Source organism: Peromyscus californicus, unplaced genomic scaffold (genome assembly GCF_007827085.1).
Source record: "Peromyscus californicus insignis strain IS unplaced genomic scaffold, ASM782708v3 Scaffold_11__1_contigs__length_118956290, whole genome shotgun sequence".
NCBI classification, from domain to species: domain Eukaryota; kingdom Metazoa; phylum Chordata; class Mammalia; order Rodentia; family Cricetidae; genus Peromyscus; species Peromyscus californicus.
The window spans coordinates 6660163-6687656 of NW_026294402.1; the positions used below are offsets into that span (position 1 = coordinate 6660163).

Genomic DNA, 27494 nt, shown 5'->3' on the forward strand with positions numbered 1-27494 from the left:
TCCTGGCCCTGGCTTCCTAATGGGCATGTACTGGGGTGTAGAAAGTATGATTGTCAACCCTCCTGGAGAGCTAAGCAGGAGCTAAGTGGGGCAGGGAGTCAAATGTGTTTTTTCATTTCACTCCCAGGTTTCAGATGAGTGTGGAAATGGCGTTATCATTAATTATCTCACAACTGGTTCAAAGCCTTTTGAGCATCACTGATCTGATTGTGTGTTAATGGCTGCATGAGCAAGATAAGGAACATGTAAAGCTAAAAAAATAACTTTGCCCATACCACTGTTACCTGACACTCTTCTTGCAGGTTTGCCCTGGGAGATAAACTGTGGTGCTTTGTATCATATGGCATTTTTATTACAGAGCAACCTCAAGCTTGCCCTTGTGCATGAGGGCAGCTAAGCACCACTGACCACATTTTACTCCATTGCTGGTGGCTATTTGACATATCTAGCCATCTTTCTGTGGGCTGAAAAGGTCACATGGTGAAATAAAAACGGCCAGGAAACTGTAGCTAATGTAAATTGTGTGTGACACTTTTCAGGGCCAGCATATGTGAGCTGCATTTAAAGGTATTTGTTTGACCAAACCAGAAGTAATTATCCAGTCCTGCTGGGAAACACCAGCCCCATTTCTCACCCTTGAATCCAATACAGTCCTCATATTCAGTACCTGTCACAAAGAAGAGCACTTCAGTCATCCAAAAAAGCCAGCACTATAAAGAAGACAGACACAGACAGCTGTCCCAGTGGGACAGGTGAAATGGTGACATAGATATGTGGTCATATATGAGTTCTGAAGGTGAGAGATTGGATCTAAAGAAAAGCATAGGGCATTTAATGAAGAAGTGACATTTGATATCAGCTTTGAAGTCAGAGTGGAAATGGTGATGGCTAGGTATTTTAAACCGAGGGAACAGGGCTACAGGGTTTCAGATGTGAACAAGAGAGCAAGACTGAGGTGCAGGAAGGGGAGGGCTGATTAAGAGAAGGCTTTGAAAGTGTGAAATCAAAAAATGGAAACAGTGACACTGTTTAAGTCACCACCTCTTAACACCTGTTTTCTACGAAGTGGGGACCTAGAGTCTGCAAACTACTTCTGTGCAGACAGGAGAGGCACTGACTATGTTCCCCGTGGGCCCCCTAGGCTGATGGAGGGCTTGAGATTGCTGTGAATGTCATCTCAGCAAGATATCCTGTCTACATCAGCAAAGAAACACCATCCGAGTTTTCCAACATTGTAGTACAAATGTGCCCAAGGCCCCCTGAGCCATTCTTCAGACACCTGGATCCGACAGAGCGCCTATTGTGTATTATTTTATTACATATGAAATAGTCTCACTAAGCCCAGATTTACCTTGAACTAGTGATCCCTATGCCAGAGTCCTGAATTCTGGGGTTATTGGCATGTACTATCACACCTAGCTGAAATACAAATTTAAAATTTTCGACACGCACATCAACTCTCACTCTTTTAAAATTCAAATTTTCAGTCTGTGTATTCAGCTAACAACTTGAGTGGACCTATAAAATTGAACACTCACAATTGAAAATATCAACAACTTTTTAAATATCTAACACTATTGGAGAGAGCCTTGAAAAGAAATATCTACTGGGCCCCAAAGGCAATCTTTTGTCCCTTTATCTACCACTGCCTTTCAAGATTTCTGTGTCCAGTGTTTAAGAGCAGGCACAGGCCATGCCAGACGTAACCCTTCGTTACCTTTCTGAGCAAGAAAGGCAAGTTACTCTTTATTTTACTTCTGTACATGCCATCAATCAGCTTAAAATATTTTCTATGAACACTCATGCACAGAGTTAGCTAATACATTCTGCTTGACTCTATATTATTCAGCCTTTGATGCAGTGGTTCTCAACCTTAGGAGTCGAACAACCGTTTTACAGGGGTCCCATATCAGATATCCTGCATATCGGATATTTACATTATGACTCATAACAGTAGCAAAATTACAGTTATGAAGTAAGAACACACTACTTTTATGGTTAGGGGTCACCACAACATGAGGAACTGTATTAAAGGGTTGCAGCATTAGGAAGGGTAAGAACCACTGCTTTAATGTCCTGTCCAAATGGCGGCTCCCTGCAAACAGCCAGCAAACAAGACTGTTTAAAGTTTTCATTTTCAAGTCTGTCCTGAATGCCTTTCCCTTTAGTGAACATCACAACTAAATCATTAGGTGACAAATGGGCATTATTAAATTCTTACAGCAGTCGAGGGGAAGGCCCTTCACTACCTCTCCCAATAGCCCATTTTCTCCATAACATCTCATTTTGTCAGGAGTTTCTGCACTACACCTAATCCAGTTCTTTAGTTTAATGTATGGTGCTGGCATTTCACTCCCTCTCTACCTGGTTGAGACTGGAGAATAGCTTGTGAGCAATCTCTTGATAATAGCTTTCCATATGCCCAAAACAGACTTTTCTTTCCAAATAATTAATCCCTATCTTTTTTTTTTACACCTTGCTGTATTTCCCAAGCCATTACATACCTCCATTTCCCAATGGATCATACTGAAGCACTCCCCATTTTTCTTGGAAATACCTTTTGCAGAATTGACCATCACAAAATAGACTCTGTCACAGCCACTTCATAAGTCCTGCACTTGATATTGTGTAGTTTCATTTTAAAAGCAATTTCTAGGACCAAACTAGTATATACTGCTCTGCCCTGCCACAACAGCCTATAGAGAAACCATCTGAATTTTTTTTTGGCAAATTTGGATTTAACTAGAGCTTCTTTTAGAAGAACAGTTGAACTTGGTAGGAACCCAAATTCTACCTAACTTCAAATTAAGTCAGTAAACTTTGTTGACATTAACAATGGCAAAGTTTCACAATCTACACATTTATTTTCTTCTAACTTCCTTTAAGAGCACAGAAAATTATGAATTTATATATTTTAAATTATTTGTGTGCTCTCCCTCATTAATCAGTTACTCCATAGAAACTGAACATCTTGAAGGACAGACCATTAAGATATGAAGATGCTTCTTAAGAAGATGAAACCATCCTCTGTGAGCAAGAGATTATTCTTACAGGCTTTATGCAACATTCCATAGCAAGCACACATTTCGTAGTTGAGCCCATCAGATGTTCATGCCATCCTTTCATGAGGCAGGGAAAGTTCAACTGAATAAAATCTGCTGTTGTTTAGTCTGTTTTAAAAGTCAAAACAGAAACCATGGAAAATAATGTTTCTAGTAGTAAAGGTTGACCAGGGTGGCGTTAGCTTGGTCAAGGTGTGCAATGGGTTTGTGTATCATGGCTGATACTGGAATCAAGAAGGTATGATATCAGAGTCACCTGAACAGAGAAAGGCAGAGAGGTTGGCATTTCCCTGGAAACAAGGTGGTGCACATTGGAAAAAAGGGCAGTGGCTAGCATGTGCTTCCAGTTGGCACTGAAAGCCTTCAGACCTGCATTTAGTACTTTAGTTTTTTCAAGGTACTTAACCTACTTGTCTGTATAAAATGAATTATGCATATCCTAGCTCCTGGATTTTGTCTCCTGGTCATTAATGGGTTAACAATTTCCCTTGAGGCAGGAACTACATCTAGAAGGTGTTTGATTCAGTTTGTAGTAGGATAAAAATGGTGATTTCTGATAGAAAACCTAGACTGCCCCTATATCACCTCGAAAGGTTTAAAACAGTAGTTAATATTTGTACTCTTCTATTCTTTAACCCTCCATGCATCACTACATCAAATCTATTCTCTCTCTCTCTCTTCTCTCTCTCTCTCTCTCTCTCTCTCTCTCTCTCTCTCTCTCTCTCTCTCTCTCTCTCTCTCTCACACACACACACACACACACACACACACACACACACACAACACCCTCCTTTGAGCCTTTTTATATCATAAATGTTTCTCTTAGTTACATTCAATCGTCTCACATAGAATAAATATCAACAAAATACACCTTGGGATGAAAAGTAAAGGTTTAATTGTACAAGATAATTATAAAGATCTGCTGTGTAGCACTGAGCCTGTACTTCACAACCATGATGCTTGGTTATCAGATTGGATCTCGTGATAAACATTCTTATACAATCAAAATGAGATAGAGAAACAGTAGAACTAAAACAGTGGGAAAATGAACAAATGGAGGCAAGAATAGGTGAGGAAAGGGAAAGTTTGGAGAATGATTCTTCATTTGGACAAAAATAGATGATCATAGAACTATGGATGGAAGTAGAGAATACACAAACATAGGTACATTTTAGGGTATAGCATATTAATACGAAGTTATTCATGAGTAAATGGTTGACTTTAGTGGACTCAGTATGTCTAAGGTAATTTATTCCATCAGCAGTTATTTCCTGAGTACTGTCCACCTGGTGGATACTAGGGGAATCAACTGATGGGGGAATGTCTTTTTGTATGCTGTGAAAATATGTTGCTCTGATTGGTTGATAAATAAAGCTGTTTGGCCAGTGGTGAGGCAGGAATAGGGTTAGGTGGGACATTCTAACTAGAGAGGAGAAAGGAGAAAGGCAGAGCAGAGAGATGCTGCCAGCCTCCACCATGAGAAGCAAGATGTAAAGTACTGGTAAGCCACAAGATATGTGTCAAAGTATAGATTTATAGAAATTGGTTAATTTAAGATGTAAGATCTAGCTAACGAGAAGCTTGAGCCAATTGGACATACAGTCCATAATTAATATAAGTCTCTATGTGTTCATTTGGGTCTGAGTAGCTGCAGGACCACGAGGCCATGGGAGCCGGGCAGGCACTGGAAAACTTTCAGCTACAGGCAACACTGATGAGCAAAAGAGGAATCCAGTTACAAGCCCTGCTCTCATGAGGCTTATGTCCTCAACATGGACACTGAGCTAGTCTCTGTTTTCCCTGCCTGCCATTGTTTTTCTCCTAAACTTTCTCTGATGACTACATCCTCTCCCTTGCAAGCTACCTTAGTGGGGAATTTCTACTTGGCTTCATGGGAGCCACCTGAGAAGACCAGAAGTGATAGAAATCAGTATGTAAATTCCTGAGGTTTCCTTCATGCATGCTTTCATCCCAGCCAGACGACTCTCTCTCCTCTGCCAAGCATATCCTCTGATATGCTCTCATCTCCCGCTCTTCCATGTTCTGCTGTCATGAGCTTTCTACTCTCTTACAGGCACCAAGTCTCCAGATGCCCCACTTTGCTTTTCCTTTATGGCCTTACCGTATTTACATATCTCTAACTTGACCCACTCCTGAGTTTTTTTAAACTGAGTTGTAATCTGTTTTCCTCTGGGTTCCTGACTGATGAAGACTCATTTATAAGTACCAAAACACAAGTATAAGTATAAGTAATTCAAAATTCCATTAAGGATGCTGTAGGGGAAAACTCATAAAAGTTTTTGGATACAGAGTAGTAAGTATGAGTCATATACAATAGTCCATATATATATATTTACACACACACATATATATGAACCATATATACAATTTACATATATGTATATATGAACCATATATATAATAATCCAATATAAAGAATCTCTTTAAGGGAGCAATGAATGGCAGCTGTGATGGAAGCAATGGGGAGTGTTCCCAGCCCAGGGAAGAATAAATGCAAGGCCTATGAGACCATGAGACAGCATGGAGTTCCGAGATTGTCAGTCCAGAATCCAATCAAGAACCATTTATGAGGGACACCTGGATAAAGCACAATATGCACACACAGTGAGAGGCAGAATCTGCCTATGTGGTTAGATCCTGACTGACACCAAGTGACAGACACTACAGTTCTAGAGAAATGTCCAGCAGGGCCTCCTGCATCAGGAAAGCAGTCAGCAGGTCATATGAGCTGTGAGTAAGTACCAACAACGACTCTGACAGTCATTTAAAACTGTAGTATTCATGCTGGGAGTGACATCCTGCTTCTTGCAATGCTAGGGAGGAATTCAAACAAGTCAAGATATCCCTTTAAATCATTTTATTTTTATGTGGTGGCAGGTGAGTTTTAAGTACTGGTATATTTCCTCATAATGATTTCCCCTCCAATCACCACAATTCATAGAAAGAGTATCAAGCACACATCAGAGAGAGAGAGAGAGAGAGAGAGAGAGAGAGAGAGAGAGAGAGAGAGAGAGAGAGAGAGAAAGAGAGAGAGGGAGGGAGGGAGGGAGGGAGGGAGGGAGAGAGAGAGAGAGAGAGAGAGAGAGAGAGAGAGAGAGAGAGAGAGAGAGAGAGAGAGAGAGAGAGAGAGCGCTCCTTCATGGAGGAATTATGTCTTTAAAACAACACCAACACCAACACCAACAACACCTCTCCTTTTCAAGTTATTTATTTTGGTGAGTGGAAACAAGGAAAGCATAAAAAGTTGGAGAAAATAAAGATTTGACAATATGAATAACTTGAACTGTTGGGTCCCACCTAAAGGGAGGGAGAGGGCAAGCATCAATTTAAGCATATTTCAAGCCTCCCCCAAACAAGCACATCTGACTTATTAAATAACCTGCCTGGGGAAAGGCTTTGTGTTGTTTCTTCTCTATAAATTGAGTTTTCTCATTTGTTTTACAATATGACCCCTTTTTGTTTTGGCTTTAGTACAAGTTTTGGCATTTAAGAATATTTAACTGCAGGATATACTAAAGCCTTTGAAATCCCATTGGAATATATTATTTTTCCATTTGTCAAGATTAGGAGTTTGACTTTGGCTGCTCCCAGGCAAATGGCAGCAACACTGGAGTTTAAAGGTATCATCCTGTCTCATGCACTTAACTAATTCCTTTGGCTTTGGAAGACTTCCTGGGGCATTCGATCACATGACCACATACCTGTCACATGTATTTCCCTCCTTAAATTATATTTCCATTGTGGAATTATTTGCTTTAACAGTGGGCTATATAGACTTTCATTTAATTTTTTTTGTCTACCATGATCTTAGATGTGAGTGGAACTGCATAGATATGTTATCACAATCTCTCTTGAAAGTACAACACATATTGCTGATAATATCTCTCCATAAACCTCTAGCTGAATCTCTGTTATTTACTATTATTTTCCCCCTCCATGGGCTAATCCTACTGTTATTCAGAAGTTTGCACATTTATGAAGCATGTTTTATATCTATGTAATACTGTGGGTGTTAGTTTAGCACAACTGGAGTGAAATGATTAGTAACTCTGAAAGAGATGCATTTATATAAATTATAATTATAGCTCTTGAAGGGACCCTGAGGTTTTGTCATTCTAAAAATAATAACACTGTGTTTGAAACAAATCAGAATACCATAATCAAACATCACCAGAACTACATTCCTGCTACACATGCTAGTATCCACACTATAGACATCATTGACATGCAACTACACAGCACAGGCTTTAAACTTCAGAACCAGGGTCACTCAGCCTAGCCAGCCTCAGGATGTGTTCTCAGTCATAGTGTATTTAGAGAATGTTGTGGATTGTACACATTAACAGTAACAACTTTGTTATCAGCTACTATTTTAGAAGATAATGAAAGAGGTCAATCCCTGTACTTAAATCTCTTACAGTGCATGTCTCCAGTAGGTGTGCAAATGTCTGTATGTTTGTATATGTGTAGATATCCATGCATGTGCATGTAATAGTCAGAAGACAAACTCAGGTGGTTGCTCAAACACTATCTGCTTTTTAGTGAGACAGCCTCTCACTGTCCTGGAGTTTGTCAAGTAGTCCAGGGAGGCTGGTTATAGCACCCCATGGGACCCACCTGTCTGTCTCCCAGGTGCTGCATTAGCAAGAGCGTACATTCTTGTTGACCACATTCTGCTTCTTACTCTTACACAGCAAGGACTTCATAGAGGAGTCCCCCTTAGCCCCCTTAAACTCTTGTTTCCTTTGTGGTTTTAGGGATTCCATTCAAGTCCTGTACTACTAGGCAAACATTCTGCCACTGAGCTGCATCCCTTATAGTCTTCCCACTCTGGACATCCAAATCCTGCACATGAATAGCAGATGGTACTTTGTCCTTTCTCTCTCCTGCCAAAGGAAATCTAAGGACAATGCTAAGATTTTCAGATTAGTAGACAGAGGATTGGAAAGCTCTCCTACAATCTAGACACGCTTCCTTGATGTTAAACCAACAGGTCCCCAAGGATTGCTGTGCATAGAGATGACTTAGCAGCTCAAGGGACCTGGCTACTGGTCAATTCCCACCTCCGTTCTTCTAAAAACACTATAGTCATCATGCGGCTTCTGGCAAAGTGAAACCTAGCACAATAAGTGATCTGAACAGCTGAGTCATGTTTTAATAAACAATTGTGTCTAATTATAGAATAATATGTACTTACTTGCCAAGCGCAAAGCATTCCATCTTAACAGTTGTTCCCTTAGCAGCCGTAACCGTGAAAGGAAAATGGACCTCAATTTTCGGCTCATATTCTCCCATCACACCTGGGAAATAAAGAATAGTCTTTAAGCGTAAAATGAATGTCACAGTTTTCTTTCCAGTCTTGGAGATATTACATAGAAAATCACTATAGTTTGGTAGCTGATGTGTGTTGTGTTGGATGACTACTAAATTTTTTGTTATATCGAAATAAAAAGCATGCTTAGTCACTATGGTGAGATCTTAATATTCCTTTAAGAATGGGGTTCTCCGGGAGGAGAGGGGGAATCTGTAATTGGTATGTAAAATGAATAAAAAATTCCTTAATAATAATAAAAAAGAATGGGACTATCTGCTCTCTACATAGACAATATCAAAAGCTTTAATCAACATGGAGAATTTAGACACTATTTTTTAATGGTTTATTTAAAATTTATGTGTATGTGTGCCTATATGTTGCATGTGTGTGGGTGCCCATGGGGACCAGCAGAGGGAATTGGATTCCCTAAAGTAGGAGTTCTGAGGTACTGTGAGGTGCCCAACATAGGTGCCAACAATGAGATTTGGCTCCTCTGCCTGAGAGCATCAAGCTCTCTTATCCACTGAGCCCCAGGTACTGTTTTCTTTTTTTAAAAAATGCATGGATATGAATATCTCTTATGGTAAAAAACTGTACTTTTTAACTGAGAATATGTTAGAAATTTATTTTTTGGCATGTAAATTAATATTTATTTAAAAATCCATGTATATTCTTATTTTTCATTTAATTTTTTATTTATGTGCATGTATGCAAGTATGTGTATGTGCATGCAGGTGCTCATGGAGGCCAGAAGAGGGTTTGGGGTCCTCCAGAGCTGGACTTCCAGGCAAGTCATGACCTGCTCAACATGAGTGCTGGAAACTGAACTCAGGTCCTCTGAAAGAGCAGCCAGCATCGTTAAACACTGAGTCATTTCTCCTACCCTATTAACTTGTATTTTTAACGGTCTATAACTTGCAAATAATTTTGCTAAGAATTATGGAAGTTATAAAGACTAATTAGTCATGTACTTTGCTCTCAAGCATTCAATAAAGATATCTTTGAAGAGGACACTGGTGTAAAATCAAGTAAATGGGAAAGGCTATACATCAAAGTGACAGGAAGTGACAAGTTCCATGAATGAGGTATATCCAAAGAATTATATGCACTGAAGTATTTGAGCAAGTGGGAAAAGAGGAGATAAATTAAAACCACTTCAAAGGAACCAAGCTAGAGAAGAACCACCAGGGATGGGGCGACCCGTTTTCCTGGTGTGTCAGTTTGTGAAGGAAAGTAATGGGCAATTCTGGAAATACAAACAAGAATTGAAGGACAGAGGGTGCTAGTCCTCTGAGAAAATCTTCCCGACATACTGTAACTGAGCTGGATCCACTAGGTTCTGACCAGATGACATGGACCCTGAGATGTGTACACAAACTGGAGTTTGAGCAGAGGCAGTCCAGGCAAGCACATGATCTCAAAATTCTTAGAAGCAAAGAGCCAAATTTCAACATTAATGGAGGCAGAGGAGGCACAGTAAATGTGCAAAACTAAGAAAGAAACAAACTGGTGAAACTCACACACAGTGCAGTACAAGGAATAACTCTGACTGCCAGGAACAACACTGAAGTTTCCAGGTTGGGGTGGATGAAAAGAAAAGAAGGCAGAAAAATTGACGGGTATCAGTTTACAGCTCGTTGGTAGAATTTGTGGAACCACAATGACCTGGGATTAACATCCACGCCACACACATGAACACAAATGAGTTTGGAAGTATTCAGTTTGAAATAGAGAACACACAGAAATAAGTTTTAGACTATACAGTCCACATAGAAATGAAGGAATAGACCTACATAGTTGAGAAGCACTAAGTATCACCATTTAGAGGCGGCAGTGGACACCATAAGATTGTTATGACTTTTGCCAATAAAAAATCAGTGCACTAACTATGGACTGGAGGATTCTGGGCTGTTGGCATCAGGTAGCCTTGGGACTAGTTTCCTCTTGAACATAATGTTCAGGAGCTGTGTGTAAAGCACCAGAGGAACCCCGCAGAATCAGGCAGGCTCTGTTGCAAGGGAGCTCAGTGTGTGTTTGAAGGTGTTAGTGCTGATGAACCTGTATGCTTTTAGGCTTTTGTGTGTATGACTTTGCATGAATTTTTGTGTATGTTTGTAAATGAGAAGAGAGAGGAAGAGACCAGGATGGTTTTAAAATGACATAAGAAATGGAGATATGACACATGGGAGAGTTATTCACCAGGGAAGGTAAATCTATTATGTGTTTGTTATGAGGCATTTAACAAAAAACTTGAAGGGGAAATATGTCTAATTTTAGCAAGGAAATATTAGAGACTTTAAGATTATCATTGTACTTTTTTGTTAGTTTGCAAATGAGTTAACGCAGAGAAATTACTCAACCCTTTCATCACAGAGAGTCTACTGACAATCAGTCCATTACCTCCCAGAGCCTAGTGACCTTCCCTTACATTTTTCTAAACTTTAAATGGAAGGGAATTACCAGTAACACCATGTCTACTCCAACAGGTGCGTTCTGGCAACTGATTTCTGCTCTCATGTGTGCTGCCTGCAGGAGCCTGATGAACAGCATGTGATTGGAATGGCTCACACAATGGTATCACTCAACAGAGACGTTTGAGCGCTCTCTCTCTCTCTCTCTCTCTCTCTCTCTCTCTCTCTCTCTCTCTCTCTCTCTCTCTCTCAAGTAGTGCTCTCTTATTCTGCTATTCTGAGTATCTTTCCTCCCCCCACTTCCAAATCTTCTTCCTTTTGTGTCCTCCCCAGACTCTCCCTTTCTACCCTGCTTCTTGTAGGCATTTCAGTAGCAGGATCTGGTGTAGTCAGCCAAGTATACCCAGGGTGGTAATGTTTCTCCTCAAAACCCTGCTTGTAAGTGCCCTATCAGGACTTCTAGACATCCTCACTTCTACCTCTGCTCAAATGACATCATTGTCTTCAAAGTTAGTTTCTTAAAACAGATTCTTCAGGTTTCTTTTCCTTCCTATTGATTTGATTATTTGTCTGTACCTCATTTATCATGATGCAAATTCAATCTAAAGTCTTTAGTTTTAAAAGTCCCTGTGAGTTCTAAGAGTGTCATAGAATATTGTAGAAAAGTGGAACAAGTCAATCTCAACTCATCAGGTAGTTCTTTGTAGTTACTTCTAGAAGATTCTACAAAGAAACCTCAGAAGAAAGGTATCTGGGTCTCTAGTAATTTATTTTGGTTTTCTTTCCTAGCCTAAATGAATATTCCCTTTAGAACACAATTTTATATTAACACAGCATACTCATTTTATTAAAACAGCTAAAATAGAACTAAATATTAAAACAAAATGAAGAAGTGTGAATAAGAGGTTTTAAATTACAATACCTGAGCTGAGCTGCACTGTAAGGAGTAGGACTGTTCTTACTAACTTTACTCCAAGAGCAATCATACTGGGTATGCAGGATAGCACTTCATTTATGCTGTACTCTTTGACAGTTGATTAAATTTAGCAATTAAGTTCTAGTTTACATTTCATGGGGTAAATAGCCATCACTGTGAAGTGAAGTCATGGTTTTATTGTTTCAATTCACGTGTAGTTTAAATACTAAATCCTTATGTGGAACATGATTTGATGCAGGAAGGAACAAGGAATAGGCTTAAGAGATACAAGGTTGAAGATGGAAGTGTCTGGACTGATTTCTTCAGCAAGGTGGCTTTCTGATCACCCTGGTTTGGGCTATTGCCTAAGATCCCCTGTTGTATGCCGTGTGTGTGTGTGTGTGTGTGTGTGTGTGTGTGTGTGTGTGTGTGTGTGTGTGTGTGTGTTTTCCCACACCTGTCTCTCTTGACTTACTCAACAGCCCTACTTTAGAATTACATGCCATTAAGACAACTTCAAATTGCCCCAGTTCCTAATAAATGGATGCCCTCCAGCTGAGAGACCATTACTCTCATTCAGAGTCTTTATGGTTGTTGATTTCCTTCTTTATTGTGATTGCTCATAGAGAGCCAGGGCACATTTCCCTAAGTTGACTGCAATTCAGAGCATATTACCAAACAGAAAGCTGATGCTGTCAGAAAAATCTGCACAACTTACTAAAATTTTAGAATAGAGGGTCCAATTCTAAGCCTAGTAAAGAACTTAGGAGGTGCTCTGAACTCCATTCTGAGTGGTTTCTTTGGGTGCCTTGATGCACATTCATGAGATCAGAGTGTAGAGACTAACATTCATGTGTGAGTTCACATGTACTACAAATATCAGTGACTTACCCTCTTACTAGGGCTATCCAGAGAGGTGTTGCTACCAGATCGAGTTTTTTTGTGACTTGCTTGGGATGTGGCTCTAGTTGGTTAGTCTATGTAATAGCAGGTGTTGCATATTTTAGTAGACCCTTCTAGCACTCACAGTAATACTCATTTCTAAGGTACTGGAGTCATGTCTAGTATATTTACAAAGTTTGGCTAAGAAAATGATATGGGAAAACTCAGCAAATCTTTTTCTTATGTGCAAATGATGGATATTTACATTATTATTTACACTATCTCTTTTGACCATATTCAGTATGTTTTTATCTTTTAAGAACAGCTATTTTCTCAGCAATTCTTTGGGCAAAAGGGAATACTACATCTCTGACCGAATGAGTTATAAAGGAGGTACCATATTTCTATACAGTTTCTGCCTTCTGGTTATTATTATTCTGGTATTAACTTGCTTTTAACATCTGGCTCAAGCTTGTCCAATCAGATTAGCTTATTGTCTTTTTCATCATACAGATTAATTCCTGAAAGGGTAGCTGTGCTTGAGAGTCTTCAAAAAGAGAGAGAAGAAAATCTGTCTAAGTCTTTGCTCTTTGTTGGTATCTGATGTTCCCTGAATCTTCATTCCATGGAAGGAAGTATTCTGCTATTGAAACAAATCAGCACAATCTAGATGGAATTAGTTAATATGTAGGGATAGACGGAGACAGAGGGGCTACTGGTAGCATGTCACCTATCATTTCTCTTCAAGGTCTAGTGCTCTGCCCTTCTCTCCTCTAAATAAAGTGAACAGGAATGCTTTAGTGAATTCAGTCTTCGGTTTTCATCGCAACAAGGTCTGACCAATGCATTACATGCAAGACAACTGATGGTGACTCAATCTCAGGTTCTATCCCTCCTTAGTAAGATTCTGAACTCACCATAATCAAGACAGGATCCCAGACAAAAAACAAACAAACAAAAAAAATGAGATAGAAGTGATAAGACCCTGTTAAAGGGAGATAAGAGATTTGCTCTCTTTTAAAGCATTTTACATTTTAGCAGAGAATTTAAATTCTAATTCTATAGAAGACTCAAGACATACAAACACTATTATGGGAGAGGAAGTGCGTAGCTATGAAGGCTTAGGTAGACTACATTGAGAGATGAGAGAAAGGAGAGATGCTGAATAGACAAATATGAAAAATATTTCAATTGGGTTGAGACAGTTATCTGGAGTTAGATATTATAGGTGGAAGTTTAATGATGATGCTGTAGGAGAGGCAATTTTAGTAAAGGTATAGATGTTAGACTGTCTCTGTGGCTTCTTGTGGACATTTAATCTTATTACAAAGATTGTGCAGGTGCAGTGAGAAAAATCTCAAAAGTTGGTGTTCGGTAATGAATAATATTTAGTGGTATACTTTCTCATTTTTCTATAATGATACTAATAATGACTCTATAAATTTATGTGAGCGCTTTTAGAACTATTGTTTCCATGACAATAGTAATTTGGTTTCATTTAGAGATAGTTGAAATAGTTAGCTTTAATTGAATTTGATATAACCAAACTCACCCAGGAAGCAAGTCTCAATGGAGAATTGCATATATTTGGTTGGCCTATGGGAAATCATCATAAAGAAGTTAGTTTATACAGGAAGACACAGTCCACTGTAGGTTGTACCATTCCCTAGGCAAGGGATCCTGGACTATATAAGAGCAGAGAAATGAAATTGAGTACAAACTAGGAAGTGAGCCTGCAAGTACTAACTTCTGTCTGCACAATGTGGATGTGCTGTGACCAGCTGCCTCAGGATCCTGCTTCTCTGAATTCCTCACAGTGATGGACTTTTGTCTGGAATTGCGAACTAAAACAAGCCCTTTCTTCCTGAGCTGTGTGCTAGCACAGCAACAGAAACAAGTAGGACAGGCACAGAGGCAGCATACCCATTTACTTTTAGCAGTGATCTCATGTGGGTAAATTGCATACAAAATAACAGTAGTTAAGGTATACAGAGGACAAGAGGAAAGTCCTGTGAATGGGACAATAGGTTACACATTAAAAATGAGTTGAAATTGGTTAATACCTGTGCAATCTGTAAGAAATATATGGAACAGACTTCCCTACTTTATATTATTTATCATACTTGAGATTCTGTACAGATTTCAATTTTAATTATTTTTGTTATTATCTTGAGGAGACCAAAGAAAAATAGAGTCATTATGTTATATGAGCCCCTGGTGATATGAGTCTAAATCTAGAACAGTAGGAAATTACAATAATAAAATGACACAAATGAAAAAGAAAATCAACTACTAAAAAGTGCACATTACATCTAAACATATGTGCTTTATGTGACACCTGCTACTTCACCTGTCATATCATCACATAGTTCATGTCACCATGCTTTAAGCTTCCGGTCTCTGGGACCCTCACATGGCTGCAACCTCCAGGCGAACACACAGATGATCAGGATCCCAGTTTATTCATATAGAATGATAATGTTAATGCTCCTATGAGTTTAGAAAATTATGTTCAGAAATACATATTTTTATATAGCAGTGGGTATTTTGTTGTTTACTGTTTTCTGGAAGATATAGAAGCCATAATATGTGGAAGTTTTAGTCATTTAGAAAAGTGTTCAGAAGTATTGTATTTTCAGTCTCCTAATGAGCTGCATGTAGATAGTAACTCCACAAGCTTGGGTGGAGAGTCAGCGTAGGGCTTTCTCTCTTCAAAGGTGTATACTGTACTGAATTACACTTGCTTGCTGTGCATCATTGCTAAGTCTATAAAGAGGGGAAGGACTTCCAGACAGGAGGAAATAATGACACGAGATATCAATAGATACAAGCACCATTGCAGGTACTGTTTATGTGGGAGAAAAAACACAGGGTTTTTAGTCATTGGGAGAAAGTATCTCTACCACTGCTATACATGCTCTGAAAATCAGAAAAACACATTTATTTTTTTCTCTTACATATCAAAATGAATTGAGTAAGGAGCCCACTTCATGCTGTAATTGTTTTCCTCTGGTCATTGAATTTTAAGAATTATTTTTCTATTATTCTTACCACTATGATTCAGAAAAGTATTTCAGTCTCTCCCCATCATCAACTGAATGCTTATTCCATATACATCAGGAATTCATAAAATGATTTATAAATATGAAACCTAAAGAAAGAAACTTGTATTTCCCCTGGGCATATAAGCTCCCCACTGCATTAAAGTAATGTACCAGAAAAACCAAACTTTTAAAATGTCACCATGGAGCTAGTGAGGCGGCTGAGCAAGCAAAGGCACTTACCACCCAGGCCTGGAGACCCGCTTATGATTCCCAGAACACATGTAAAAGTGGAAGGGAAGAACAGATTCCACAAATCTGTCCTTTCTGCACACATGCATAGTGAAACATACACAAACAGAAATAAGAAAAATAAAATCTGTTGTGTGCTAAGTAAATAAACTGAAAGAAAATGGCACCAATAGGTTGAATATAAGTTCAAACGAGACATTATTGGAGTAGTTTTCCTCAGAAGAAGGTGAGCATGGTCTCCATTTTAATGTTTGTATGCATACAAGCATAAGTTCTCCATAAATATATTAATGTAACAAAATGTAATTATTTTACAAACATGTCACTTAACACTTTTATAGGAGATTTTGTGAGATAAGTCCCTTGGCTTTGTAAAACACATGTGGGTATTCAAGTCTTTCTGGCTGTCTACATTGTTGGAATTGGAATACTTTCAATATATAAAAAGAGAAAAAAATTTGTAGCTGCACAAACACTTGTCTTTATTAGGTGCCACCAGGACTTACAGAACTAAAACTGAACACAAGGGACTAGATGTTAATGAGAAATCTTTGGTTACAAAGGCCCTCCCCTCCCATCCCCTCTCCTCCCCTCTCCTCCCCTCTCCTCCCCTCCCCTCCCCTGGAAGCTTTGGTTACAGAAGCCCTCCTCTCCCATCCCCTTCCTTGGAACCTTTGATTACAGAGGCCCTCTTCTCCTCTCCTCTTCCCTGGAACTTTTGGTGACAGAGACCCTCCCCTCCCTCACTAGAAACATTAGGAGAGTGGCTTTTATGATACAAAACAGACTTAATCAGAATAAAATAGGAATTCCAAATGATATTTCAATGCTCAAGTCATGAAACACAAATTGAGATCTCTAAATATTCAGCAGGAGAATCCCAACATAGTCAGAGTTGGTTCGTTGCTGCTATGAATTAATCAGAGACCATGGCTTTTGTGTAATTTTCTAGAACTTTATGCCATCTGGAATATTTTCCAACTAAAGGGAGAATGCTTTTTGCTTATGATGGGTTTACTAAATATAACATACAACTTAGTCATACACTGTCATATCCACAGCCATTCAATGAAAAACTGAACAAAACAGTGATAGAAGAAGAAAAGAGGACAAGAGCCCAGGCCAACCTGAGCAACAAGGAAGTGGTGTCTGAAAACTCATCACTGGCAAGGTAGGGAGTGCTAGACAAGACACCTGGCCAGGAGAAAGCTGTAGATTTATAGCTGCACTGCATGGCTGCAGGAGAAATAATAGCGACAAGCGGAACCATCTGCTGCTTGCTGTGACTCCTGGAACCATGTGGACTCAACTGCCTTCCACCACAGACTCTCAAAGTCCTGGCATGTCACCGACCCTGGCCATGACATCTATAATAAGTCCATTGTCTTATGAACACAGAAAGTATCTTGAGCAGCTGTCCTTGGTAACTACATAGAACATAATTTTCCATCACTTTATTATTTTCTATTTCTGAGTTTTTATCTTTGAATAAAATGTTCCTTCCAGAGAGTCTTCTTACGCAGAGCTATCTACAAATCCAGACAGCAACCCTGCAATGCCAAGAGGTTTTCAATATCCTGGAGGAGTTTCTTCTGCCGGCTTGGTTGATCAGCTGCTTGACATAAAACATTAGGAAAAATGTGACAAATAACTGGCTTTAAACTATTGTTGAAAGTTTATTTTAACCTCCTTCTACATGAATTGTTTTCTCAAGGCAGTCTGTTGAGAATGTCATCTTGCCTGCTGTTACTACTCACATGTAAGGTCTTTTGCATACCATCCACCATTGGTTCTGTAAACATCTCACCATGAATTTTATTTTACAACTCTACTGATTTCAATGAGTATATGCATGATACTGTGCACAGGGGCAATGTTTCCAGAGAGGATTTTATGGTCACAGCCTCCTCTTAGGACTTTATGTGCACAAAAGACAATGCACATAAAGAAACTGAGCACCTGCTAAAAACCCAATGCTTCAGTCAGTATATGTGAGGAGACTGTTATTTTGATCTTGCAAAGCAGCACAATGGGCAGGATTTTCCCTATTCGAAGCGAGAGAAATGGGTGTTGTAAAGCTTAGGTAACCCCATCAGCATTGCTGAGCCACAAATAACAGACACAGGGCTCAACCTAAAGGTTCTAGTGGATGTGAAGCCACTTCCCCTCATGTGTCTCTGTTGCTCCTGAGGAAGAGTTCTTGTTTGTGAAGCAGACAGAATTCATCCTCAGTTTTGTATACGATTATGTTCTTATCCAAACCCTGCTTTTATGGGAAATTCTTTCCCAAGTCATTGCTCAACGCCCCTTTTAGCCTTTTCTTCTAGCTTGTCCCAATTCCTTTGTGATACCCACAGACACACAGAAAACTCTCTTCCAGTGATCCCAGTGGTTAAACTAGGCTGGAAGGTGACCTTTATCCTCCTTTCTGCCCTCCATTTATATCTCCTCTCAGTTCTGCTGCAGCCTGTCTTCTGTATTTCCTTTACCCACTGCGCTTTGATGAGGAGGACCAAGGCTCCATTAGTCCTTTCTTGCCACCCCTTTCAGGCTTCTCTTCTAGTCAATAGCCCTTTGTGACACTTGCTGGTCTTCAGAAACACTCTCCACCAGGAAGCCCACAACCAGCACACTTGGCTAGGACTCAGAGCAGGCAGCAGCAACCAACGAAGGGAACACATGTCCAACAAAGAGGAGTAACATTTAAATATAATAACTCCAGAAGTCTATATCCCAGTGCAAAAGCACAGACATGAACAGAAGAGACAATATGTGTCCTCTAGAAGCCTGAGACCCTATTGAAGTGGTTCTCAACCTTCCTAATGCTATGACCCTTTAATACAGTTCTTCTAGTTCTGGTGACCCCAACTGGAAAATTATTTTCATTGCTATTTCATAACTTCAATTTGGCTACTGTTATGAATTATAATGTAAATATCTGATATGCAGGATATCTGATATGTGACCCCTGTGAAAGGGCCCTTCAACTCACAAAAAGGGTTGTGACCCACAGGTTGAGAACCACTGCCCTATTGCAATAGGCCTTCACAAACATTTGACTTTATGAGGTGCCACAAGGATTTGTATAAATATGATTTTCACACAATAAGAAGCTTTGTTTTAGTTACCAAGGGCCCTCCCTTGAAAGCTCACCTCTATGGTCATTTCTGCTTGGTAGTGCTTTGCAAGTCTCACACTGGTCCCCAGACATTGTTTTTTCCAATTTCTTGAGCTGGTTTTGCAACTCTGTCCTCTTGTATGTGGTTATTTTCTCTATTGTGTGAACTATCCCACTCAGCTTTCAAAATCAGACTGAAATTTTATCTACTCGTCTGGAGGACTAATTTCATTCTCTTCTTTGTTTTCACAACTGACAGATCAAACAATTATTTTATTGCCTAGCTCATTGCATTTTAATGATGTTTACTTGACTATTTTCTTGGTTTCTTTGTGTTTTCTAGCAATAAGGTAATAAAGTTTCTTTTTCTTTGTACCTGAAATGCTTGAATATAGATTTATTAACTTCTCTCTGGTTATATATCACTCCATGTACCCTTCTGTAGAACACAGTCTCACATTGAATATTTAATTTCATTTTTTAATTAAAATTGTAGTCTTTGATGATTTGTTCTGAGAGGCATTTTCTTCGCTTTGCAAGTGTTTTTAGTGTTTGTTCGCATAGATCTTTCTTTTTCTTCCCAAGGGCATAATGTAGTTCTAGCATTCACTGCCTTTGTCTTGGTGGCTGGTGTGATTGGCATCTGCTCTTTGCTGCCTTCTCTTCCAGCCCCATTCTATATTATGAGCCCATATTAATCTCTGGCATTGTATTTCCATGCTTTATTTTCCTTTCTGAAAAAGTCAGTGATGTCTCATGGGTTTATTGATGGAATTAAAGTTTGTTATTTTGTCACTTAAAGCTTTGAAGATCTTTTATGAAGTGAACCCTTCAATTTTAGTTTTCATTTGACCATTATAACTCCATTTGATCTGGTCAGTCTTTCTGTCCTTGTTCCTTCATTTGTTATATTGGTATGCTAACATGTCTACCCAAATACCCCAAATACCATTAGCAAGGCTGAGCCTACTAACTCCACTCCCCTCTAGACTACTTCCTATACCCCAGCCCACAGGAATGGTCCAGCCCACAGGCTATGTCAGAATCTATGACTTACATGTTTCTTCTCTACTTCGTTATTCATTACTTAATGTTTAACCATTTCACATTTTGTTTCTAAAATGATGCATAATCCATGAAGGACTAAGGTCACATTTTAAACTTAGTAATTTCTGCTCCTGAAGTGCTATTGTGAACCAAATGACTAGAGCTCATTACTGAAAATAAAAGTAGCCTACTATGATGAAGAATTCTTTAAAGGTATTGGAGAAATTAGCATTACTTAAGACTAGAAAGATACCATGAAACTTCTAGGATTTTCCCCCAACAATCAAAGAGTCTTATAAATTTGAATATGTTTGGAAGAGATTTTTGAATTAACTAGTTTTGAATTCTGTATAGATATAGTCTGATGGATATGACAAAGTTATAATATTTTTAAAAATTTAAAAATAGATTAACCCATTAATATATCATATTTTGTTTAACTTTTTATCATTAAGGATTCTTACCTGAGGTGTTGACACAGACACAGACACATGGAAATTCTGTCTTAATCTCGTGCAGAGGGGTTAATCCCATTGTAGTACGGTTTTCACTTGACTTGGCAAAATATACCAATTGGACTAAATCAATCAGTTTCCTCACTATTCATTGTTGCATTTATTAGGTAGTATTGAGCCAAAATATGAGCAAAAGTAATTTGACTATGGAAAGATAATTACCAAATATAACTATATTAAGAAACAATTACAGCTAGGAGCTGATATTTATTAAACTTTAAAACATATGCATTTGGGGACCTAGGAAGATATTGCTGTCAACAAAACACTTGCATTGCAAGCATGAGAAACTGAGTTTGAGCCAACTCACATAAAATGTTGAACATAGTGATCTATGCTTGTATCCAAGTGCTAAGAAAGCAATGTCAGGTAGATCCTTGATGCTGGCCTATTTGACAAGATTCAACTCAATGATGGATTGTGTCTCAAAAATAGGAGGACAGAGCTTGAGGATCAACACTGGAGGCTGTTCTCTGGCCACACACACACACCACCCCCTCCTCACACAAAGCACACACATACATGTGTTTCTTTTATGTAGAAAAGAATTTTCCCAGTGCACTGCCAACAGAGAGTAATGCAGGGTGGGGAGTGGGTCACAAAGATGGGGTAATGTAACAAGGGGAAATGAAGAGAGGGAAGGTGGAGATGTATTCTCCCTTTGCACGTTGTCCTGGTTCTGGTAGGTACCAAGATGGTTTCCAAAGTGCCTCATGTTCCTGGCAGTAGCTGTTACAAGTATTTATTGCCTATATACTTTTGTCTTGAATATCGAATTCTTAATTCTAAAAAGCTTTTGGATCTCTCTGTTATTTGTTTAAGTTCCATACTGCCCTACTCCAGCCTGGCAAATCAGTTAGTTTTATAGGCTTAAGTGGGCTTAGTAAATTAAGGTTTAAGAATGTAAGCAATTTGATGACAAATTCAAATATAATCTAGAGTCTTACTTCTTCCATTCCTTTCTATTGTTGATATTTGGATTTCTGAATAATTTTTGACGGTTATAAGCCATATTTTTCTTATTTGTAAGTTAGCTTTTTCTAAGACTTCTGAGGTTACAGAAGTAGTTGAAGTCTACAATGATAATTACAAGACTACATGACATTTGAGGTCAGGTACCAATCTTTGTGGCATAATCAAAGGTGACATAATAATGGAAATAGCACTGGATCCTTGTGAGGATTTTGTTTCATGATAAATCCTTTGGATACCAATTGTATCCCCAATAACCCCCTGAACAGCTCTGCATATTCTCATGCTGTCTCTGAGGAAATTAACTCAAGGAAGTTGAAATTTTTCTTGAAGAATGTAGGTGATTATTAAAGGCTTGAGCCAGGATTCCAGTGTCTTTCACAGACACAAAACTAGCCTCAGACAAGTGGGAGGAGGCTTTTGTTATTGTGGGATTTTTCTTTTGCATACTCCATTTTTTCCACACCCACTTACTTCTGAGGGGACTCTACATATGCTTTTACCTCCTGGAATGCAGTTCAACTCAGGGCAATCAACAAGCCCTTTGTTTTCCTTCCACTCTTCTTTTAAACACCCTCCCACTTGTGCAAATTTTCCTGATAGTCAAGAAGAGTTCAGTTCCTATATCTGTGTCTCCAGAACACAGGATTCCTGGCTATTTTAACTTTTTTTCACATTGCAATATGGCTTTATCAGGACCATCATTTCATTTGTGTTTTCTGCCAGACCACAAGTTTGTTGAAAGTTTACTGGTATGCTATAGTTAATGTCCCAGCATGAAATAAAAGATAAGGTATAGTAGGTTCTTTGTAATTACAATTATTCTAAGTTTAACATCAATGTCAATCAAATATAGACAGTTACAAGAATCAAGATACCCAGGTTTAAAGAGAACTGGAAACATGGCCTCCAATGACCCAGCAGTGGGATAACAACCAGTGAAGGTTTTCTCTAACTACATACAACACACATCTTTACACAGGGCCACACTGCTGCATCTCCTCCAGTCATCTTCACACTTCCGCCTCACTTCCTGTATCAACAAGTTCTTTTTCTCCCAGAGAATGTTTCAGTAAGAGTTAAAACCATGAGATAAACTAAACATCAGCACACTAAAGGGAAAATTATCGATCTCTAATTCTCTTGACAGAATCTTTCTTGTAAAAACAAAATGCTCATTCTCTGTAATGACTGTTTACTCAGTGGACTTTCAGCTTGAGTGGTGCATTATGTCATAGGGAGGGAAAGGTTTGTGGGCACTCTGCGTTCCACTAAGATTGCCTGAGGGCTCATTTCTGAGTTTACAATCTCTAAATTATCCTTACTATGTTTTCCCTTGCTAGTTTCCGTTCTTTAACTCTGAATTTCAGATTACCTGAGGCTTCTTGAGACTATGCCTTTCATTTGAATGAAAGCAAAACGGGAAAGCCCCAGGCAGTGGCTCATGAGTGAGGGGGCCACTGTTCAGGAAGCAAGTGCCTGTTAGCATCTGCACAGGTCACACTGCAGGTTTGTGGTCATCGTGGTGGTGGCTACAGAATATCTCTTCATATCAACGTTCATTACTTATCAAACCAGCAAGTGATGAAAATATTCATTAAGAATCAGTATATCCTTCGTTTTTCTTTCATAGGTAATTTTTAAGTATTACATTTTACAAGGAAGCCTACATGTGAAGAAAAAGCATGTCATGATATTAAGCAGACCTTACTAATTATAAAAGAAATTAGACTTTGTATTCCCTTGACAGATATTCTGACAGATAATTAACACACCAAGGAGCAGGCAACCTCACATTCTCTAAAGATGAATCCTGCCATTCCCAAAGATCAGTATAACCCCTTTTTCCTTATATGGGTTACTTCTTACACTTTGCCTTGTTTCACGAGTTTTATAGATTCATGTTTTCTTGTAAAATTTAGAAGAATAGACACCGTATCTTGTAGTCCAAGGAAATCAGGAAGAAGTGCACACTGAGGGCTTCAGCAGGGTCTTCTGTAAGCATGCCCTGCATGACTCATGCCAGGTGGACCAGAGAGGGGACGGTGCAGTGGGTAAAATGCTTGATGCCAAAGGATGTGAATAAAAAAAGAAATAAAAAGAAAGGAAAGACATGACTGCTCCTAGGTATGGTGGAGGAGAAAGTTCGACATGTGGGAGACCATATCAGAAGCAGGGACATCTGGTAGAGTCCAGAGTGGATATTGTGAGACAAAATGAGCCATCTTAGAAATAAGACCAAAATGCTTTCACCCTAAAACTAAGGCCTGAGATTTCTCCTTTTAGGTACAGGCCATGAGTTACTAAAACCAGTCAGTTCAGATTCCAGAACCAGGAAGTGTAAAAGTATAGAGTCACAAGGTAGTCACGAGGTAATGACTGCCGGACTATGGAATGTCCTCTCCCTGGTTTCCAGGGTAACTGACCACAGAAATGTCCCCACCTGAGGGCAGCCAATGAGAAATAGTGGCGGGTAACAACTCCCTTAGAAGTAAGATTAAGCCATGATTTCTAGAAAGCCCCTAGAAATGAGCTAATCAGAATTGTACCCATACTAGCACCCCTAAATGATGTAACCTTTTGGTTTTGCCTTTAAAAACTGAGCTTGCAAGAGGTGGGCACTTCCTCCAGCCTCCAGTGCGTTGGATCTGTTGGACTATGTCCCTGTCTAGGCTTGTATTTGGATATCCTGAATTAAACCTTGCTTTTGCATTCCGGCATGCTCGTCTCTCTGGGGGGTCGCGATCTGGGCACAACAGATATGACCAGGCTTAGCTGGGCTATGTGGGGAGAGGGGGATGGGAACGGAGAGGGGACAGAGGGAAACCAGGTGCAGCAGCCAGGAAGTCAAAAGTACAAGAGGGTAGGGGTAAGGAAAATGTCTGGATTATATAGGGAAGAACTTCTCGGGGGAGGGCAGCCCAGCTCCTGGGCTGGAGAGTTCAGGGTAGAGGGCAGGGTATACTGCAATTCCTACCCTGTAACAGGTAGGGACTAAGGGATGCTGGGAGAGCATGGCAGTCAGGTTTGCTTTGATATATTAAACAGGCACTTCGGCTGTTTGTCCTGGCTTTGAAACTTAACGGTATGAAGACCCAAGTACCGTTTCATGTTTATAATGCCAGTATTGTGCAGGGTAAGGGACACAGGAGGCTACTGAGACACTCTATTCAGCTTGTTATTGGTTTTTGCTCTTTTTGGAAGCTTGCCACTCAGCTCCCAAATAAATCATACATGGAGGCTTATTCTTAATTATAAAGAATGCCCGGGTTTAGCTTGGCTTGTTTTTAGCCAGCTTTTCTTAACTTAAATTATCCTTTCTATCTTTTACCTTTTTCTATTTCTGACCTCTGCAATCTTGCATTCTTACTCCATGGCTGGCTGTGTAGCTGGGTGACTGGCCCCTGATGTCCTCCTCCTTCTCTGACCATTTCTTCCTCTTTTCCTCTTTCCAGATTTCTCTTTTCATTTATTCTCTCTGCCTGTGAGCCCCGCCTATCCTTTCTCCTTCCTTGCTATTGGCCATTTAGTTCTTTATTAGACCATCAGGTGTTTTAGACAGGTACAGTAACACAGCTTCACAGAGTTAAGCAAATGCAATATAAACAAAAGCAACACACCTTAAAATAATATTCTACCACACAGCTGGTCCAACAAGTAGGTTCAACAAATAAATGAGGTAGAGGGTGATAGAGAAAGACAATATTAACCTTTGCCCTGTACATCTTACCAACAAATGTCTGCAGCTGTAATACACACACACCTACATACCCCCACATATACACAAAACATCAAAAACTAAAGAAAAATTCGATCCCAGAGAAAAATATAGAAATGTCTGACACCTCAGTGTGATATTGCTCTCAGGCAAGAAAGAGGATGGAATGGATAAGCAGGAGTCTTGAGACCACAGTGTTTATCCTGTATCTCTCACTAATTGTCCCTTGCAGGGGATAGGTCTTTTACTTTTTCCCAGCTAACCAGTAAAGTCAAACAGAAAAGTGCACTCTGTAGTGAGATAAGAACAGTAAGAAAAAGAGTTGCAGTCTATGAAATTTGTGTGCATTTGTGTGTATATGAGTATGTATGTGTCTCTGTGTGTTAGCATATATGTGTGTATATAGGAGTGTGTATGTGTGTGTATGTGTGTGTGTGTGTGTGTGTGTGTGTGTGTGTGTGTGTGTGTGTATGTCTATGTCTATGTGGGTGTCTGTACATTCACAATACTATTCAACTGTGGTGCATTTATATGTATGTGTGTATACAAGTATGTGTCTCTTTGTGTGAGCATATGTGTGTGTGTGTGTGTGTGTGTGTGTGTGTGTTCGTGTCTGTACACTCACAATGCTATTGGGGTTGGGGAAGATGTAAAGTGCTCATCTTAAAGCCATACTGACCTGCCCTTGATCCCCAGAACCTTCATAAAAGGCCTGTGTGGTAGCACACGACTGTAGTCCCAGCACTGTGGAGCAGAGTTAGGAAGATGTCTGGGGCTGCCAGGCAGCTGGCCTAGCTGAGTGCTTTCCAGAATTCAATGTGAGAGATCGAGAGATCTCAACTCAAAGATCTGGGTGGACATCTTCTGAAACTCAGAGCCCGAAGCCGACTTCTGGCCTTCCCAGACACACACATGAGAGCAGCACACACTTCCTCTCCCCCACACAAAATGCTATTTCCTTGTGACTATCAGCAACAAGAGAGTTGTGAAAGTTCCAGAATCAGAAGGATTTAGTGAGCCTTTAACCTTCCGTTAGCTCACGTGTTTCTGTCTACACCACTAAAGGACAAAGGCTCTGAAATCGGAAGATAAATCAATGAGTTTTGATTATCAATAAATTGAATAATGATAGAATATACCAGCCAAAGTCAATTGCCTCCCAGGATGTATGTGTATTTTAAAGAATACAACACTCATTTTAATATATGAGTTGCAGTATATTTTTTTAAAGAAAATTAGTCTTTTCATTCGGTAGTAAATATATAAATTATCTGAGTACGGTAGTCTGGAGAGCAAACTTTCCTAAATATTACAGATCGTTTTCTGGAAGTACATCTATAGAGTTCACTATACAAGAACTGATTTTAACACAAAATATAAATTCCAGTGTTCTTGCAGGGTAGAGGCATCCTTAAAGCACTCCTATAAATTACTCAATTTTAGACAATTTAACTGAGACAAAATGTGAGAGTTAATTCTGAGGGAGGAAACTGAAGGAAATGATTTTAAGTGATTCATAGAGTATCTTAAGGTTATTTTTAAACACCTCACTGGATGTTCAGAGGAGAGTTGGGCACATTGGTTGGCAGAACAGACCAAGACAATGAAAACTGAGAAAAGTGGAAAATCACTGACTTATTCATAGAAAGATTATGCAAACAGAGCACAAGAAGTGCTTCCCTCTGCAGCGGCTCGGCTGGGGGACAAAAGAAAATCAGTGTGCATTCCGAGTGGGATCTACAGGTGCTCCAAATTCCCGAGTTAAGTAAATTTGAAAGTGATTCAAAGGATCAGGTCCCAGAGGGACAGCTAACTGTAGTGACTGTCAGCATGCCAAAGCCCGTGCTGACCTCAGGCTCACTCAGTACCTGTGGCTCCTCTGCTGTTCTCACACCAGCTGCCCCACCCTAAAGCTCCCAGCCCAGGGGCTTAACTTCCCCTGCTTCTGATTGCTATACGAACCTGCCATTTTGGCCGTACACTCTCTTAAGTTCTCCACTCACTCGCTTCGCTCTCCTTTGGTCCCTCTCTGGCCCCTCCTCTTCTCTTCCTCTGTCCTGTCATGACATGGTTCAGTCTGCAGGTCACGTTTCGTGTACTCTTTTCTTTCCTTGCTCCAGACTCTTCTAGATGTTCCTGGCTGTACTCTCCCTTATATCTACAATAAAAACCTTTCCTCAGCCATACCTAGGAGTGGTCATGCCCTGATTTCATTCACAAAGGCA

General features: G+C 39.6%; 1 protein-coding gene across 7 annotated transcripts in view; it reads right to left on the reverse strand.

Moving 5' to 3' along the window:
- The window catches only part of Cntn5 (contactin 5), a 1171099-nt gene that overhangs the window by 290818 nt on the left and 852787 nt on the right, over nt 1-27494 (reverse strand). For all 7 annotated transcript variants that reach the window (XM_052752006.1, XM_052752033.1, XM_052752025.1 and 4 more), the window contains one exon: nt 8281-8383. In XM_052752006.1, the coding sequence (XP_052607966.1) occupies nt 8281-8383 (103 nt within the window). The remainder of the gene's footprint in view (nt 1-8280; nt 8384-27494) is intronic.